Below are 16,315 nucleotides of genomic sequence, written 5' to 3' on the forward strand. Positions count from 1 at the left end.
CAATTCACAAGACATTGAAATAATAATGTGGAGATAATAATAATGAGGTCAAGAAGCAAGTTACCGTGTTAATTAAAGCGTATAAAAAAACGTGCTATACGCTGCAAAGTCTGATTTACAATATGCTCTGCGTTCTGTTTCTTGTCTTCTGTCTTTTTCTAGCTTGAAGCTTAAGATTTGAGTTAGAAAGAGATAAAAAGAAAGAAGCAGGAAGCAAAGAACACATTGCAGATCAAGCTTAAAGCATCAAAATTACGTTAGTTAGATGCAATGATGTGACATTCACACTCACAGATAATTTCGAAGAATATTATAGACTCCGATATGAAAATTGATCGCTGATTGGTGCTGATGGAAGCAGTCAATAACATCACGTATGGCTTTATCATGCATAGCTCCAAGTACAACTTTATAAATGTTAACATGTATGAAATCATTCACAGAATTGAGGATCGTGTGACGAGCGCATAAAAGAGATCACGAAGATCAGAGTGCAAAGACGTTGCAAAACGCGGACGACCCGTTTTATAACGGTGCGTAAAATATTCGCGGAAAACGACGTCTTGAATCGCTCAGAGTGCGTGATTCCGGCACACGTAAGCGCGCCCGTCCGCGTTTGATGCGGCTGCACCTCGTTAGAGAAGATTAATAATCACGAAGTAATTTCAGCCTGCGAACGCGCACGAATGTAATAGGCTATAATACTAATACGGCAAAGGCAGGCGAGAATTTCGATGATAGCCTCGGTGTGAAAGCACCTGTATACCTTTCGTGCATAACGAAGAGGTGCCACTCACCTGGCAGTCGTCGGACAAGATTCGCTAATTGGGATTAATCCGCGCTAATTAATTAAATCACGGAATACCCGTCCGCCGTGCACGCGCCGTGCAATTTCGAGCACATTCGTCTCTGGACATTCCGCGAATGCGTGCGGAACGAAGCGGACTCGCTGTGACTCACAGCGAGGCCGAAATAATGACCAATTCACCGACGGCAATCGAAACATCACATCAGCCGGCACCTTACGCTCGAGAATTGAAAAACCTCGTAATTTACGACGAGTTGAATCGCCGACGTCACGCAAGCGGGAGGAAAACTTTCGCTCTTTACGCTGATTTTCGCGTTTCCGTCGTTCCGAGCGGATCGCGAGCGGATTTTCGCTCGTCCTTAACAACAAAATCCGAATCTGTCGTAATTAAAACGATTCACTTCGAACTTTCTCTCTCTCTCTCTCTCTCTCTCTCCCTCTCTATTTATCCGCAAAATTTTGTGGCTTCAAAAAAAAAGAAAAAAATGAGGTAAAAGAAAAACGGCGACGCGCAGCGCGCAAAATAAAATACATTGATCAGTCTCGATAAATAATACGCTGAAATCGGCTGGCCGTAATTTAGGAAAAGTCACCGGAAAAAATACGCGTATTTTCCAACGCGCTCATATTTGCTATCGACGGCGGGGCCAGTCGCATTGAAAAGCGCGCTCGACGAATTGCAGTGGAAACTGGCGTTGCCGTTTTAGAGAACGGCATATTGTACAGCGTCGCGCCAAATATTGCGCCGGACGAAAATGCATTCCGATATTATTGAAGCCTTCCGCGCTTTTGATCGTGCTCGTGATCTCTCCCGCCAACTGGTTTATTTCACCAATGTAAACACGCAATATCATTCCCCCCTCTTTCACCCTCCCTCCCGGCGAGGATATTTCCAATTCGGTCGATTTCTTTCGCGTCATCATCGCGTCACTGTCATCGCTCACGTAAAAAAGTACCAATGACTGGACGCTGTTAAGGCTGGCACCTAATTCTGGACATTTTTATCGTTTTAGTCTTTAAATATGAATATACATACACATTCAATGTAGAGTTAATAAGACTTTGCTTGAACGAACAAAATTCATTCAAGCGGACGTTTAGTCGATTGAACGAATTACATAGTTGCTGTGATGTGTTATATTAATTGATTCAATAATTGCGATTTGATCAATAACTGTTTCAGCGCAACTTCCCGAGTCGCAATTTTGATCCTACTTTCAGCCTCACTATTTCGTTCACCTATTTTGATATTCTGAAGTCTATGATATAACCTATTTTGACTCCTAAAAAATACAAATAACAGGTTTTTTCGCTTATTTTGTGACCCTTGAAATTCGAGTCGAATTGTATGCCAAACAATGGTATATAATGGAACACTAATTTTAGAAAAATCTTAAGTTAAGTATATGGATAGTTTTAAAGATACGGAGAGTCAAAATAGTCAAATTCCCAATATTATCTAAACACAAAAAGAAAGTTAAAACTTCTTTGATAACAGAGGATTTTGACTAGAATTAGATAGTTCTCTGACTACCTGAAAATAAAAAAATAATTTCGGTATGACACATAAATGTCTATGTAAATGATATTAATAATTCAAAATTTTCTTTTACATGAAATAAATATATCAAAACCATTGCTTGCATTATAACGTTATTTTCAGATACTATTTTTCTTTAGATGCGGTTTTCGATCAAAGGATTAATCCTACAAAAAAAATAAAACGTACCTTTTTTGTGCAGAATTTTAAGACAAGCCACTCTTATCATAAATATTTTTCGTATCTATCAACCAAGAAATTTTTTCAAGAAATTTAGCAAACACTTTTTTTATTCTTTTATTCTTTTAAAAAATTAAGCAACAGAAGTGGAGAATTTTTAGTATGATAGTTAGAGAACTATTCTGACTAATTCTAGTTAAAATCCCACTGTTATCAAAAGAGTTTTAACTTTCTTTTGGTATTTATTTCTTTTTTTAACAATATTGGGAATTTATGTGTGTGATTATTTTCCCCCCGTATCTCCAAAACTACCCCTATGAAACTACCTTCCCAAAATTTTTCTGAAATTAATATGCTATTACATAGCATTGACATATAATTCGATTCAAATTTTGTGGGCCACAAAATGGGCGAAATTTGGGTTACCCTTTCTAGTGATTTATTACAGATAATGATTTATTGATAGTAAATTACTGCAGGAGATCGATTTTTACTTCTCAGTTAAAAAATCCTATAGCAATTTGTACTACAAAATTCTCTCCGTGTAGGCATTGGTATTCTCGCCTTATCATCGCGCACTTCCGCTAAATTTGCGAACGTCGACGTGATTTGCAGAAACATTCGCGTATTATTTCAAGAGCGCAATCTGTCGGGCGACGACGCCGATCAACGCGACTCACTGGAACATCGTTCCGCAAACAACGTTTCGGTTCGGCTCGGTAACGGTGATCTCATGCTTTCCGGTTCGGTTATCGCGATATGATGTATCGCTGATTGCATGGAGCGTGTCGGAGGGAGAAAAAAGCGCGGTCATGCGCGCGCACGCGGCGGTAAGCACAAGTGCGGACGGGCGGGAGTCACGATAATTAAATCTGTCGCTTTGGAAGCGCTCCCATGTGAACAAAGCGCGAGCAAAAGGAACGTCGCGAGGCATTCGACGAAGCCCAGTGGAAATAACGTGGTGAAATGACTCGCAGATGTTAACCCGCGATCCTCGAAGCTCAAGGCATTTGCAGTCCGCTGACTTGCGCGCCCGTTGCTAAACTGTCCGCTCCCGAATGTGCACTTTGCAGCGATGTCACGGAAAATGTGCGCGCTGTGCGGCGCAATATTAAATTATAGCGCACAAACGCCCTCGAGATTCGTGGCAGCGCGCTCGTATCCCCATTCATTTTCGATCGTCACACACGCATATACACACACACACATACGCGGTTACGAACAAGCTTGCTTTTTACTTGGTTATTTCGCCGTTTATTTAAAACGCGATCACCACAATCATCTGGGAGTGCCGGCTCTTTCGAATATTTTCACGAAAATCGAGCTAAGCTCAATCACGCGTGACGCAATTTACGTGTGAGACGGCAGAGAAAGTTATTTCGGAGTACGCGGAATACGTTAAAGACAAAGCGCGGAACGTTTTTCTGTAAAAAACGCGCTACTCGGAGATCTACAGAAAAATAATTTTGCGGAGATGTAACACTGAATTAATCGCGTATTTTTGATTTTGTCAACGGCGGCAGCACCGATCGACTTCACAGCCACTGTGTAGAAGCGAGAGAGAGAAAGAGAAAGAGAGAGTGTGTGTGTGAGAGAGAGAGAGAAAGAGGGAGAGAGAGGGGAAGGGGAAGAAGCGGCGTTTTAGCGGCGATCTAAATTTAAGCCGCAGATTTATACGCCCTCACTCGCCGGGCATTGACTTTGCTCCGTACCGACTTTCAACCCCTTTCTTTTTCTTCTCAGCTTCTACCCACCCCTTCGCCCTTTTTCCTTGTCGTCTGCTTCTCGCGTCATGCCAACGCGACTCTGACTAACGGCCGTTTCCCCTCCCTGCTTGCATTCGTTCATTCCCGTTGCTGTTTATTATCGCCGCGCGATATTCGCGACCATGTCCTCGCAAATATAGAACGGCCAGCAACCGGCGACGGCTAGCTGGCCTTCGCTGAGGACGCCTCGGAAGCGCTATCAAACCGCGAAACTCATCAGTACCATGGCGAAGCTAAAGGGCTTTCTCTCGCCGGGTAGAGTCGAGAGACTATCCGCGATGGAACTTTGGAAGAGGTGGAACGTGGCGGGAGTGAGATCCCTCGCGAAAATCCACCCCGACGAAATAGCCGGAGCAATTTGTTCCAAGCGAAACAGAGTAATCTAACGTTTCGACCGCGATAAAATCTGAGGAAGCTTGCCCAAAGTCTCTTTATCTTCGACTCCTATCGCACGGCGCTACTCGAGCCTCGACGCACATTGAATTTTCGGGTGAATTTTCGAGGAAGAATCTTTATGGTAGGATTTTCAAATGGATGTAAAGTCAAAAGAGAGGAAGAGGCAGCAAGAGAGAGAAAGAAAGAGAGAGAGAGAGAGAGATTCTTTCTACGGTTATTGACTTTATGTTCATTGATCAGATTGATGAAGCAATAAGCAAAATGTACTTTTTAATCGATAACAATACTCTTTACAGTACAATCAGTATATGTTTCACATGAAATGCTATACTTATAATTGTTTCAGTTCTAAGTATAGCATCGCAATCAGTAAAATTTCGCTGAAAGAATCAAAGTAATTAATACACTAAGAGAATATCTGAAAAATAAAAGATATTTATATATATTCGGCGGATACTTATAATATACACAGTTAGAAATCTGACGTACAAATGTAAAAATTCTAATGTGTTATCTACTTTTAACTATTATTTCAATGTAAAATTAATATTACCGACATGTTATGATTTTCGTAATGTTTTAATGTGTTATATTATTGTCAACTTAATAACTTAACGTTTTTATATCACTTAGAGATGGAATATTATTTTTAATTTTTTAAACACAATCATTAAAGAAAAATGACATTTCTTAAAGTCACTTTAATATTAACAAAAATTAAAAAGCAAGTCTTCGAATCATTGTAAACTTTAACATAGAATATAAAATATAGTATAATAAAATTTATTAAGAAAAAATGTTTCTATCACAAATTAAGTTAATAAGTAAATTAAGTAAATTAAGTAATTAATATTATATATTAATATAAAATAAAAACTAAATTATAACATGTAAATCATTGCGCGTAAATCGCGCAAATGCGATGTGAGCGGCTCGTAAGTAAAGAAAGCGTGGCAGAAGTGAGGAGACTCCATCTTTATAACTTATGCCACAATCACGTTACTTTGAAGATATGTAAGAAATGGATTTGTGATAAATATGTATTATGTCTTTGTGTATTGTAAATCCTTTTGTTCCAAGTAGTAGTGAATATAAATAGCGTTAATAATATCCAGATTTATATAGAAAAATAAATATTTTTTATTCTATATTAATCTACAAGAATTTCTCTTTAATCTTAATTTTATTTAATTTTAATTTATAGTGCGTTTAATTGTGCAATGTTCTCTAATTAGCCTGGTTATTCGTACTTTATTATACTTTACTATATCTTTACTTAGAATAAAGAGGAAGAGGAAGAAGAGCATTGTATATTAAACAATTCCGCCTTATTTTTAGAGGTGAAGATTATATACGAGTTTTTTCCTGTGGTAATTTGCTCGAGCGCACTTGTCTGACGACATGCAGACACGTGACAATTTCATATCGACATGTGTCCAAAAGAACACGAAACAAGTAGCGAGACAAATACATTGTGAAATCATTAATTATTCTTATTAGGCAACACTCGACGTATGCCACGCAACTGGCAAAACAGTTGCGTATAATTATTCATTGTCAATGTCACAAAAAGACCGTTATTCATCAGCGTGGTATAAATATTGCTGCTGCATTACGATGCAGTGTAGATGCAAAGGTCCATCATTCTGCAACATGAAGGCGGCAGTCATACTTCTACTGTTGATCGTGGCTTGCGTTCTGTTCGAGGAATCTGTAAGTCTTAACATTCGTCTAAGCTAGAATTAGCTGCTGTCCAAAAGTTCGTCAAAAAGTTTCTGGAAAGTAATTATTATTCTGTATGAAGGAACAATTTGGATGGCGGAAAAAATGTGGATGGCGTAAACATTGGAGACGTCGTTGTTGGAAGCGTAAAACTACGACTACGACCACGTCCACGACCACGTCCACGACCACTTCAACTACGCCAACAAGTTCATCTTCAACTACTACTACTGAACCTACTAATCCTACTGGATTTTCAACTGGTAGAAAAAGGCGCGAGATTTTGGATGGTATGGATAATAAACTCCTACCAATTATAATATAAATGTGAGAAAATTGAAACGTCGAATTGTGGAATGAAATAATGCAGGAAACTTCACCGGAGCATTAGCAATTGTAGCACATTAATATAGTGAATCCAAGTAGTCTTTGATGAAGCAATAAACCGCAATAAAGATGTATCAGATGCTTACATATAAACGTAATTTTTTCAACTTTCCCAACCTTTTGAAAGAAAAACCAACTGGACATGCGAAGTAATTTTCAGTAATCAAGACATTTCAAGCAGATGCTTCGATAGAGATATATTTATAAAAATGATGTAGTAACTAGTAAAACATAAGAGACGTAATGCACATTATTAGACACATGTCCAATCTCGAGTTTTAAGTGTTACTCATATTGGAAGAAAAAAATGTTTAAAGAATAGTAAATATTTATTTAACGAGAACTAATAATATATTTACTTAAATAACAATTATTTTATTTAAATAGAACAAACAATTGCCTCAATGGAAAAGTAAGGTTCTCTTAAGGTTTCAAAAAAATGGATTTAAAAGATATTTGAAAAATATTTTATATATTAGTACAAGTAAATATGTTATTAGTATTCACTGAATAAATATTTTTGTTGTTTCGTAAGTATTTTCTTCTCTTAATACACTTCACAACTATTTTTTATTGATTTTTTCTTCAATACATAAAACGAAAAAACCTAGAGGAAAATCCAAGGTTGCTAGAATTTGTTCGTGCTCGGGGGTTTTTCGCCGAAAATGTGGGGTTTACAAACTTACAGAACTGACTGTGAATATTAGAACACAACCTCTGGGGGATGACAGCCATACGTGATACGAAGTAAATCGCGTCATTACACCGGAACCAATCAGATACTTTGAAAGATAAATGAATGTGACTCGAGATATACGAATCAAACCTACTTTATACTAAATATGTTCACAAGGTAATATAAATAAACAAACATTTTAGCGACAAAGCACCAGGCATAATTAATATATTTACATTATTACAATGCCGAGAAAAAGTTCCAATAAGACGCGTAGTGAAGGTAATATTACCGTTTTATTCATATTTAAAATTAATTTGACACATTGTTATATTTATTTATATTTATGACAAGTAATAGATAACATATAATAAATTTTATCAGCTCAAAACAGCATGGAAACAATTATAGATAAAGTTGAAGAAATAATAAAAGAAACTGATTCTGTACAAAATAAATCGACGAAATAAGTTTCCATTACCTTGTCTACTTTTTAACTTACATAAGAAAATCATTTATGTAATTTTCCATCTAATAATATAAATGTAATATAACATATATATTATATTGCTTTTATATTGCTAAATGGGAAATTATATGATTGGACGTACTTTGGACTTAGCAAGTTTGTCGCACGGTGGAAGTTGGATGGGATATAATCTGATAGCTAATAAACCTGCTGTTTTTTCGTAAAAGCTAGAAGTTTATTATGGAATAGCAGTACGTTTACTAACAATATCACGGTATTCCTTAGCCAATTTCCGCCGTGTGATAAACTTGCCGCGTTTTATGTGCTGCCGATTTAACATTAACATAATGTTATTATTAAAGTGACTTTCATCAATTCCGGTTAAACTTTGGTTAAGTTGTTGTTTCTTTGTAACCAACGGTTTACTCAACGGAATTGACTAACAGGCATCGATTAGCTCAGTTAATTGGCTAATGATATTGGTCAAATCCCATAGGGTTAACTGTCGATTAACTGAAATTGGTGAATGTCTCCTTTAAGCCCGTTTTCAACTTTGATTAATTAATCGGTTGGTTATTTAATCTCAATTTATCAAGCGCATCTATCATTGATCATATTTGATAAATTCAATTGGTTGATTTCAATGGAGTAACCAACGGATTAACTTAACCAAACTTGGTAGAAACAGACATCAGTCGTTTAATAAGTATAATACTTATTTTCAGAACAAATAATAAAACAACAAAATTAGATGTATTAAATATAAATGACGAGTTGGAAACTATAATGTTCGCTACTGACGAGATGTTAGAATCACAAGTATTAGAATATTCGACAGTGTAAGTAAAAATTTAAATTTAAAAATATAAATTCGATATAAAGACAAATTTCCATTTATATATATAATAAATTATTTCCTTATGGAAGTTGATATATGTGTATATAAATATAAAATATATTCTGTGCTGTCTAGGATGATTTTATAGTAAAATTGAATTTACTTAAACTTTTTAGTGAATATTTTTATTGATATATATATGCTATGTTCCGTTTCACGCATAATGCGCGCATTTTCTATATTATATGTAACATGAATTATAGATAAATGCGCGCATTTGGGTAAAACGGAACGCTGCTATAATTTATTCTTAAATCTTTTCCAGCAAAATAATAGGATTCATCGACGAAATTGAGGGACCCAAAATAGTAGGAAAGGTTCAACAATATAAAATGTTGAAATTTATTTTAAATAACAATAGCCGCCATAGGATACAAGTAGTTGCCTGGAACAAGGAAGTTGATAAAGTTGAACATTTGATGACACCGAATAACGTAAATAAAATTTAATATAAACAAATATAATAATATAATTTAGTATAAATAAATAATATTAATAATATCCCAGAGATAACACAGAGAGTTAAAAAAAAATTCCTCTGTGTGTTATCCAGTCTGAGTTTATTTTCAGATTTTCAAAAAAAATTCTTTTATATAAGAAGAGTTGAAAATAAACTTAGAATTGATGACATACAAATAAATTCTTTTTAAACTTTTTGTATTATTTGAGATATCGATTTTACTAATTATTACTATTTACAAATAATTTATATTGACGGAGGAAAATCGAAAAAATAAAAATTTCTGGAATATAATAAAGGGACACTACCTTATGAAATATTAATTCAACAAAATATAGTGATTAATAACTTAGGCACTTTCGATGTGAAGTAAAATTTAAGAACACACAAATGTGATACACCGATAGCTTTGGAGAACATACCTAAGTATATGAATTCTTACATACGTAAGTAGTCTGTTATAACAAATTCAACTTATTTTATAACGATTTTCTTATTATTATATAATTTAATTATATTAATTATTCCTATATGTGTATACATACATACATACATACATACATATATACATACATACATATATATATATGTATGTATACAGGGTTGGCAAAAAGTCCGGAAACGGTCAGATATCTCGAAAAGGATCAACTGTAGCGAAAAATGTATAAGTAGCAAAGTTATAGGGCTTAATAAAATGTACCTAATGGTGGCTAAAAATTTGACTTTGGGTGGAGGACGAAGGTCATACGAAGGTCAAATTGAACTTTTTAAATTCCCATTTTTTATTACATATTCTTGTAGCTTATTTCAAGGGCTTTCCAAAAACCTATAAAAAGTATTTTTTATTAGGCATATTTAGAGTTATGAGGCTTGAAATGATTTTGGTCTTTAACTGTTTCTGTTTCGTAAAAACGTATCACTGTCTTCTGAACGATGGATTTAGAAATAAAATTGCGATCAGGATATGCAGCATTGAATCAGTTACTTCTTCGTATGATCTAATATGGTCTCCAAATTTTCGATAAGGCAGCATTATCTTTTCTTTATCGATTAACATTTTTAAAAAAGAAATTTGAAATTGTAGTTGGAAAAAGAAAGGGAAAAGACAAAGAGTAAGATGCGAGAGAACACGACTCGTTTTTAAAATACAAAGATCGAGAAGCGTTATCGTGAAGCGCGGGTATGCGCGAGTTTTGACTGAGTACGTGTGATATTACGTCGTGAATGAATAACCGCGTTCGATGAGAGCGAATGAACTAAGCCGGTCATATCGTCTAGCTCGAGACACGAAAAACAAAGTTATTTTTGTTTTTCTACAACTTTGCTACTTACATATTTTTCGCTACAGTTGATCCTTTTCGAGATATCTGACCGTTTCCGGACTTTTTGCCAACCCTGTATATACAAGATGAGTGCAAATTGCTAAAAAAAACTTTTCACCCTTCAATTGAAGTTATTGACATCAATTTTAATTAATCGAACAATATAAAAATAACGCGTGCAATTTCTTATCTAGATTTTCATCTGATATGCCTTGATCTGAATCAGAGATTTTCATATGGTTCGCTTCTCACTTATCTGAGATCAGATCGAAGCAAACGAGGTGAAAAATATGAAATATGAAATTGCACGCAGGCCTTTAGCTCATCGCTCGATCAATTACAATTGTCATCGATAACTTATATCGGAGAATAAAAAGCTGTTTCACAAACTTGTATTCACCCTCTCTGTGTGTGTGTGTGTGTTTATATAATACAATTTTTTTAATCATTATTTAATATGCATACTGAAATTAATTTTTAGTTGTACGAGGTTTTATCAAGACGAACTTTAACTGCATTACAATTAATTCATATAATTTCGCTTGTGGATCTATAACAGATGGGAAATTTAAACTGGAAATCCAAATTAAAGATTATGATGATATGAACGAATTTGAAAAGGGACTACATGTAGACGTAAAAGAATATGTTAAAGTGAGAAGTATGATACGTATGATAAAAAATATTCGATTCTTAAAATTATTAGTTGTCTATAACCTGAATGAACTCAAGTTTGTATTTAAAAATTAACATTTCCTTTTCAGATGATGTCTTTTACTTAGAGGTAGAGAAAAACAGAGATATTAAAATAATTGACAATGAAAAAATGTCGTTTATGAATCGCTTCAGCGGTTCAACTACCATAACAAAAAGATCATCTTCAGACGAAAATATTGAAAAGAAAAAAATTTTGTAATTAAATTTGTGTAACATTACTAAATCACTAATTACACTTTTAATAATAGAAATATACGAAGTGACTGTGTGGTCTAATATAGCGCGTGTTTATTTTCCCCGGCACGCGATGGTAAGTATAATCAACGAAACTCGTTTCTTTTTTCCCGCCAATTAAACGCTCGTTTGATGCATCAATGACCAACGCGTCGGCGATGGTACGTAATTACGGCATCGTCGGCGGAGCGCGGAAAGTCCAAATCGTTCCACGAATTTGCGGTCGGAATAGCTTTTAACTGGTAACCCTTTTGTTCGAGTAAAGAACAATATTTTCCTTTCGCTCCCTGGTCATAAACGAATCGCGATCGCGCGAGGCAGTTTCGGAAAAACAATCGAGCGCGCAACCGTGTCGCGCTGATGGCCCTTTTTTTCGAGCCAGAGGGGATAGGCGCATTGGAACAGAACGGTAAATACCGGACTGGCTGCACGACAGGGAAATATTTATATCTTCCGCCATTGAGCGGTCGCGGTGCAGACGTTCGCGGTAATCATCGGATCTGATCGTTCTGTCTGAATTATGCGGGGAGTCGTGGGGCGCCTTGCGCTTCCTGCTGCCTAGTCTTTCCTTAATCAACACGTGATGGCTCGAGATGTTGTTCGAATACTAAATCTTATCGCAACGGGACAGAAGCACGAGAAGTACCTCGTCAATTTCGTCAAGAACGAGCGCGTGACACACGATTTCCTGCCGGTTTAACGAGAAACCGCATCGATGGCGGTATTTTCGCACGACGGTACTCCACTAATTTATTCCGTCGCTCTTTGTGCGCGCACTGAAAGAAGGATTTTGTTAGGAGTAGCAAAATTTGATGGTTGTTGCCAAATTATTTAGTCATATATAATAATAATGCGGGCCAAACAAAGTGATAATTAGGAAATAATTTAGTTATATAAAGTGTAAATATATAGTTCTCAGAATCACAGGGAAAAAAAAGATTTGCTAATATATGGACAACTAAAAATATTAACTGCAGGAGCAAATTTTCTTGCTTTCATAATAAAGTTATTTAGTTGTGATAGCTAAAAGATTTGCTAATATATATATTATATATCGCAGTTAATATTTTTAGTTGTTCATATATTAGCAAATCTTTTTCCGTGTGGTTCTGAGAACTATATATTTACACTTTATATAACTAAATTATTTCCTAATTATCACTTTATATTTGGCCCGCATTATTATATATATTATATATATTAGCAAATCTTTTAGCTACCACAACTAAATAATTTTACTATGAAAGCAAGAAAATTTGCTCCTGCAGTTAATAATTTTAGTTGTCCATATATTAGCAATTCTTAGCAATTATTAGCAAATCTTTTAGCTACCACAACTAAATAATTTTACTATGAAAGCAAGAAAATTTGCTCCTGCAGTTAATAATTTTAGTTGTCCATATATTAGCAATTCTTAGCAATTATTAGCAAATCTTTATTTCCATGCAAGATTTAGTTGCTTGAACTATACATTTTGGTCATCAAACTAGATTCTAGAAAGTGATACCAAATCTTGGCAACAGAAAACGAGATATTTGTTAACTATTACTAAAGTCCGAGATGAGAAAATTGCTTACGTAATTTTTTTGTTTTATTCGAAAAATCTCATCGTGTTATTTAAACTACTTTAAGAAAACTATATTTTTTTATTTTTTACGTTGCTTTTTATCGCTTCACATGTGAAGTCCTGTCCGTGCTGACTATACTAAAAAAAGAATAATTGTTATTAAATGTATTTAGTTACAGAATTTGACTACAAATTCGGTAACTAATACCAAAAAATATGGGCAATAATAACCAAATACATAGTAGATTTGATATACAGAAGACTTAATCATAATCAAGTGGATTTTAGTAATATCTATTAGGTATTTAACATCTGTTACCAAGTATTTGATGACTACAATAAGACATTTGGTAAATGTTATGAAATCATTAAATTCTGTTTGATGAAATATTTGGTAACTATTAATATTTATCTTGTTAATGCAACGAAATATTAGATAATTATTAACTGATAATATCTTAATCTTATGATTAAAAAATTTTTGTACATAATCTACTATCTATTTGATTATTATTATCATATTTTGTATTTGTTATCGAATTTTTACTTAAATTCTGTAACTAAATACATTTAATAACAATTACCAGTCCTTTTTTCAGTGCAGTCACTCCTATCGTGCGCGAAATGTGACCAATGGCAGAAATGCAGAAAGAACTCCTAGAGAGATCTCGCGCGGAAATTTACGACTCGCCATAATGATCCGGACTGAATTTTAGTCCCCGAAGACTCAGCCATTCGCCGGCGATTCAACTCGATCCGCTACGTTTATGTGTTCGCATTTATGACCGAGCCAAGTGCTTCTTTGCGCTAGATAAAAATTCGTGCGCGACTAGGGATTCAAGTAGAATATTATTAACTAGAGGGAATAATGCGCGAATGCTTATTTAAAATATTGATCAAACGAGATAGAACACACAAAGAATATTATAGTCTTTTCATTTTTACGTAAATTTTTGTAATAATTCTTATATACTGTGAGTGTAAAAAGTATTCGTACACCAGAGATTGTCTTGACAAAGACTTGGTGTACAAATACTTTTTACACTCACTGTAATAAACTATCAGTAAAGTCTATTTTGTTAAAGGACATTAATTTCGCCAGGAACATAGCAAAATTTCGTCAAAAACATATCAAATTTTTTAACAACACATTCCAGATTTCTTTGAAAATAAACAAATAGCTCTTATGAAATAAAATGAATTTTTATTATAAAGTTCTCTCCATGTAATAATTCTGTCTGTTATTACCTTTGTCACTTGACATATTGACTTGTGTAATAAGTAATTTCGGATTTGTCAGATAAAATAAAATACTTGTAGTTTTATATAGTTATAATTTTATAAAGCAATGTATACATGATTCTGATCTATTACTATTCGTTGCATATACATTGTTAATAAATTGTAATTTTTAATCTACAGCCTACAGCTACAAACAGATATTTATAGCTCTAATAATATATATAGCTCTTATAATTTTACTTTAATAATATATATAGTTCTTATAATTACAACGACATAAAAATAAAATCGTTTCATTTCAGTAAAAAGAATGTGAAATCATTTGTTACACAATATGATGAAGCAGTTTGACTAATTGAGGCGCACAATTTTGAAATATATATCTCCAGCTAAGCCTAAACCAAATATCGATTTATGGCTCTTGGATGTGAGGCTGCAGATTAACAATTGCCACCGACTTTGTCGTTAATTGTCGCGATGGGACTGTGAAGTATTAAAAACGCGGGTCGCTACGCGAGGACAGTCGAATCGCGGGGGAGCCGACCTTGCGCGGGACAATTCGGCGTGATAATTCAGATTTTCATTCCGCGGTTAACGGACCATGCATATTTATAGTTTAATTAAAATCGATACGAGCTTACGCATGGCTGGCCGAAATGGCGCGACGCACCGCGCCTTCTTTTGTGCGCGAATTTCGACACCGTCGCGTCGCGATGGAAATGCGTATCGATGAATATGTATCGACGAGATACTCGAGAAGGGAGGCGCCGCGAAAACAGGAATGCTCGCGTTTAACGATTATGCTAATTCCACATCGGGTGTTGTAAGAGTGTGAAGTATCGTATCGTAATGAATCACATAACGTTCACCACGTCGACTCTTAGCGCTTTCTCATAATTTCGTAAGCCCGTCGAGGGGAGCCACAGGCCGGTCAAAAATATATTCCGTACACTGAACGAGCATTGTTGATGCAATGCGCGTAATAAAGCAGCGCGACCGGTCGGAGAAACGAAATAAATTATGGATGGAGACAATGGGACGACTTGTTAATTACCGGCGCGATAACGCATTAGCGTATTGCACTGAGAAAAATCCCATCGGAACGAAAGCACGCTTGCTGTTTGATGATCGTTAGGGAAACAGATCGATCAGTTGACGTTGCATCTCTCGACGAGATCATCTCTCATCATTTGTCATTTTAACGAGCATACGTTGAGACACAAATCGCATTTGTTCTCGTCCATTCGGGTAAGGTTAATTATATCTCCATTGTTATCCATATACGAAGAGAATTTTACAGTAAAAAGTTATTATGGGACTTTGCAACCAAAGATCGACATTCTACAGTGATTGACTCTATCCTCTCGTCTCATATGTGTTACCCATATTTTGCGAACTGAAACACTTACTATGCTTCTAGCGAAATCTGCTATGTTTCTAGCAGAATTTATACTATGTTCCTTAGCAAGATAGACCTTACTGACAGTCTATTTTTGGACTAAAAAAACATAGTGAAACTTAAGAGAATTTATACGAAACAAGACTATAACATACTCTCCGTGCAGAAGTGCCGCTAAAGCTTGATCTACAATGTGTTGCTCCCTGTTTTTCTTTTTCTTTATCTCTTTCCGACTCAAACTTCAAGCTCTGAGCTAGAAAAAGACAAAGAACAAGAAACAGGAGGCAAAGAGTACATTGTAGATTGAACTTTAGAGCAGCATATTAAAAGTGACAATTCATTTGTTCTCACTCCGGACTCATTTGCTGTCCCATATCAGCAAACCATTTATCACGGGTGCTGGTATTTTGTTGAAATGGCAAAATTTTTCCTCTCAATGTGCTCCCGTAAGATTCGTGATCGGTGATGTGACGAAAGAATATTCGCCTTGATGCGTCTCTCTCTCACTCTCTCTCTCCCTCTCCCCCCCCCC

At 35.3% G+C, this 16,315-nt stretch overlaps 3 protein-coding genes across 5 annotated transcripts in view; 2 read left to right on the forward strand and 1 right to left on the reverse strand.

The window, feature by feature from the left end:
• LOC116846245 (tyrosine-protein kinase transmembrane receptor Ror) overlaps window positions 1-16,315 on the reverse strand; it is a 549,039-nt gene that overhangs the window by 527,234 nt on the left and 5,490 nt on the right. The gene's annotated exons all lie outside the window — the stretch shown is intronic.
• LOC116846248 (degenerin deg-1-like) lies at window positions 6,298-9,361 on the forward strand. 2 transcript variants are annotated; one of them, XM_032819833.1, is made up of 4 exons: window positions 6,298-6,403; window positions 6,495-7,652; window positions 8,670-8,783; window positions 9,108-9,361. In XM_032819833.1, exons 2-4 carry the CDS (start codon window positions 7,642-7,644, stop codon window positions 9,289-9,291), a joined length of 309 nt encoding a protein of 102 aa, XP_032675724.1. In that variant the 5' UTR covers window positions 6,298-6,403; window positions 6,495-7,641; the 3' UTR covers window positions 9,292-9,361. The 2 variants fall into 2 exon arrangements, with proteins under 2 accessions (XP_032675724.1, XP_032675723.1); XM_032819832.1 differs by lacking the exons at window positions 8,670-8,783; window positions 9,108-9,361 and having other exon boundaries at window positions 6,304-6,403; window positions 6,495-6,892.
• LOC116846247 lies at window positions 9,483-11,610 on the forward strand. 2 transcript variants are annotated; one of them, XM_032819830.1, is made up of 3 exons: window positions 9,483-9,748; window positions 11,106-11,285; window positions 11,389-11,610. In XM_032819830.1, exons 1-3 carry the CDS (start codon window positions 9,733-9,735, stop codon window positions 11,538-11,540), a joined length of 348 nt encoding a protein of 115 aa, XP_032675721.1. In that variant the 5' UTR covers window positions 9,483-9,732; the 3' UTR covers window positions 11,541-11,610. The 2 variants fall into 2 exon arrangements, with proteins under 2 accessions (XP_032675721.1, XP_032675722.1); XM_032819831.1 differs by having other exon boundaries at window positions 11,106-11,278.

This window comes from Odontomachus brunneus, unplaced genomic scaffold (genome assembly GCF_010583005.1).
Source record: "Odontomachus brunneus isolate Ranch 3 - 2012 unplaced genomic scaffold, Obru_v1 Obru_scaffold_062, whole genome shotgun sequence".
NCBI lineage: Eukaryota > Metazoa > Arthropoda > Insecta > Hymenoptera > Formicidae > Odontomachus > Odontomachus brunneus.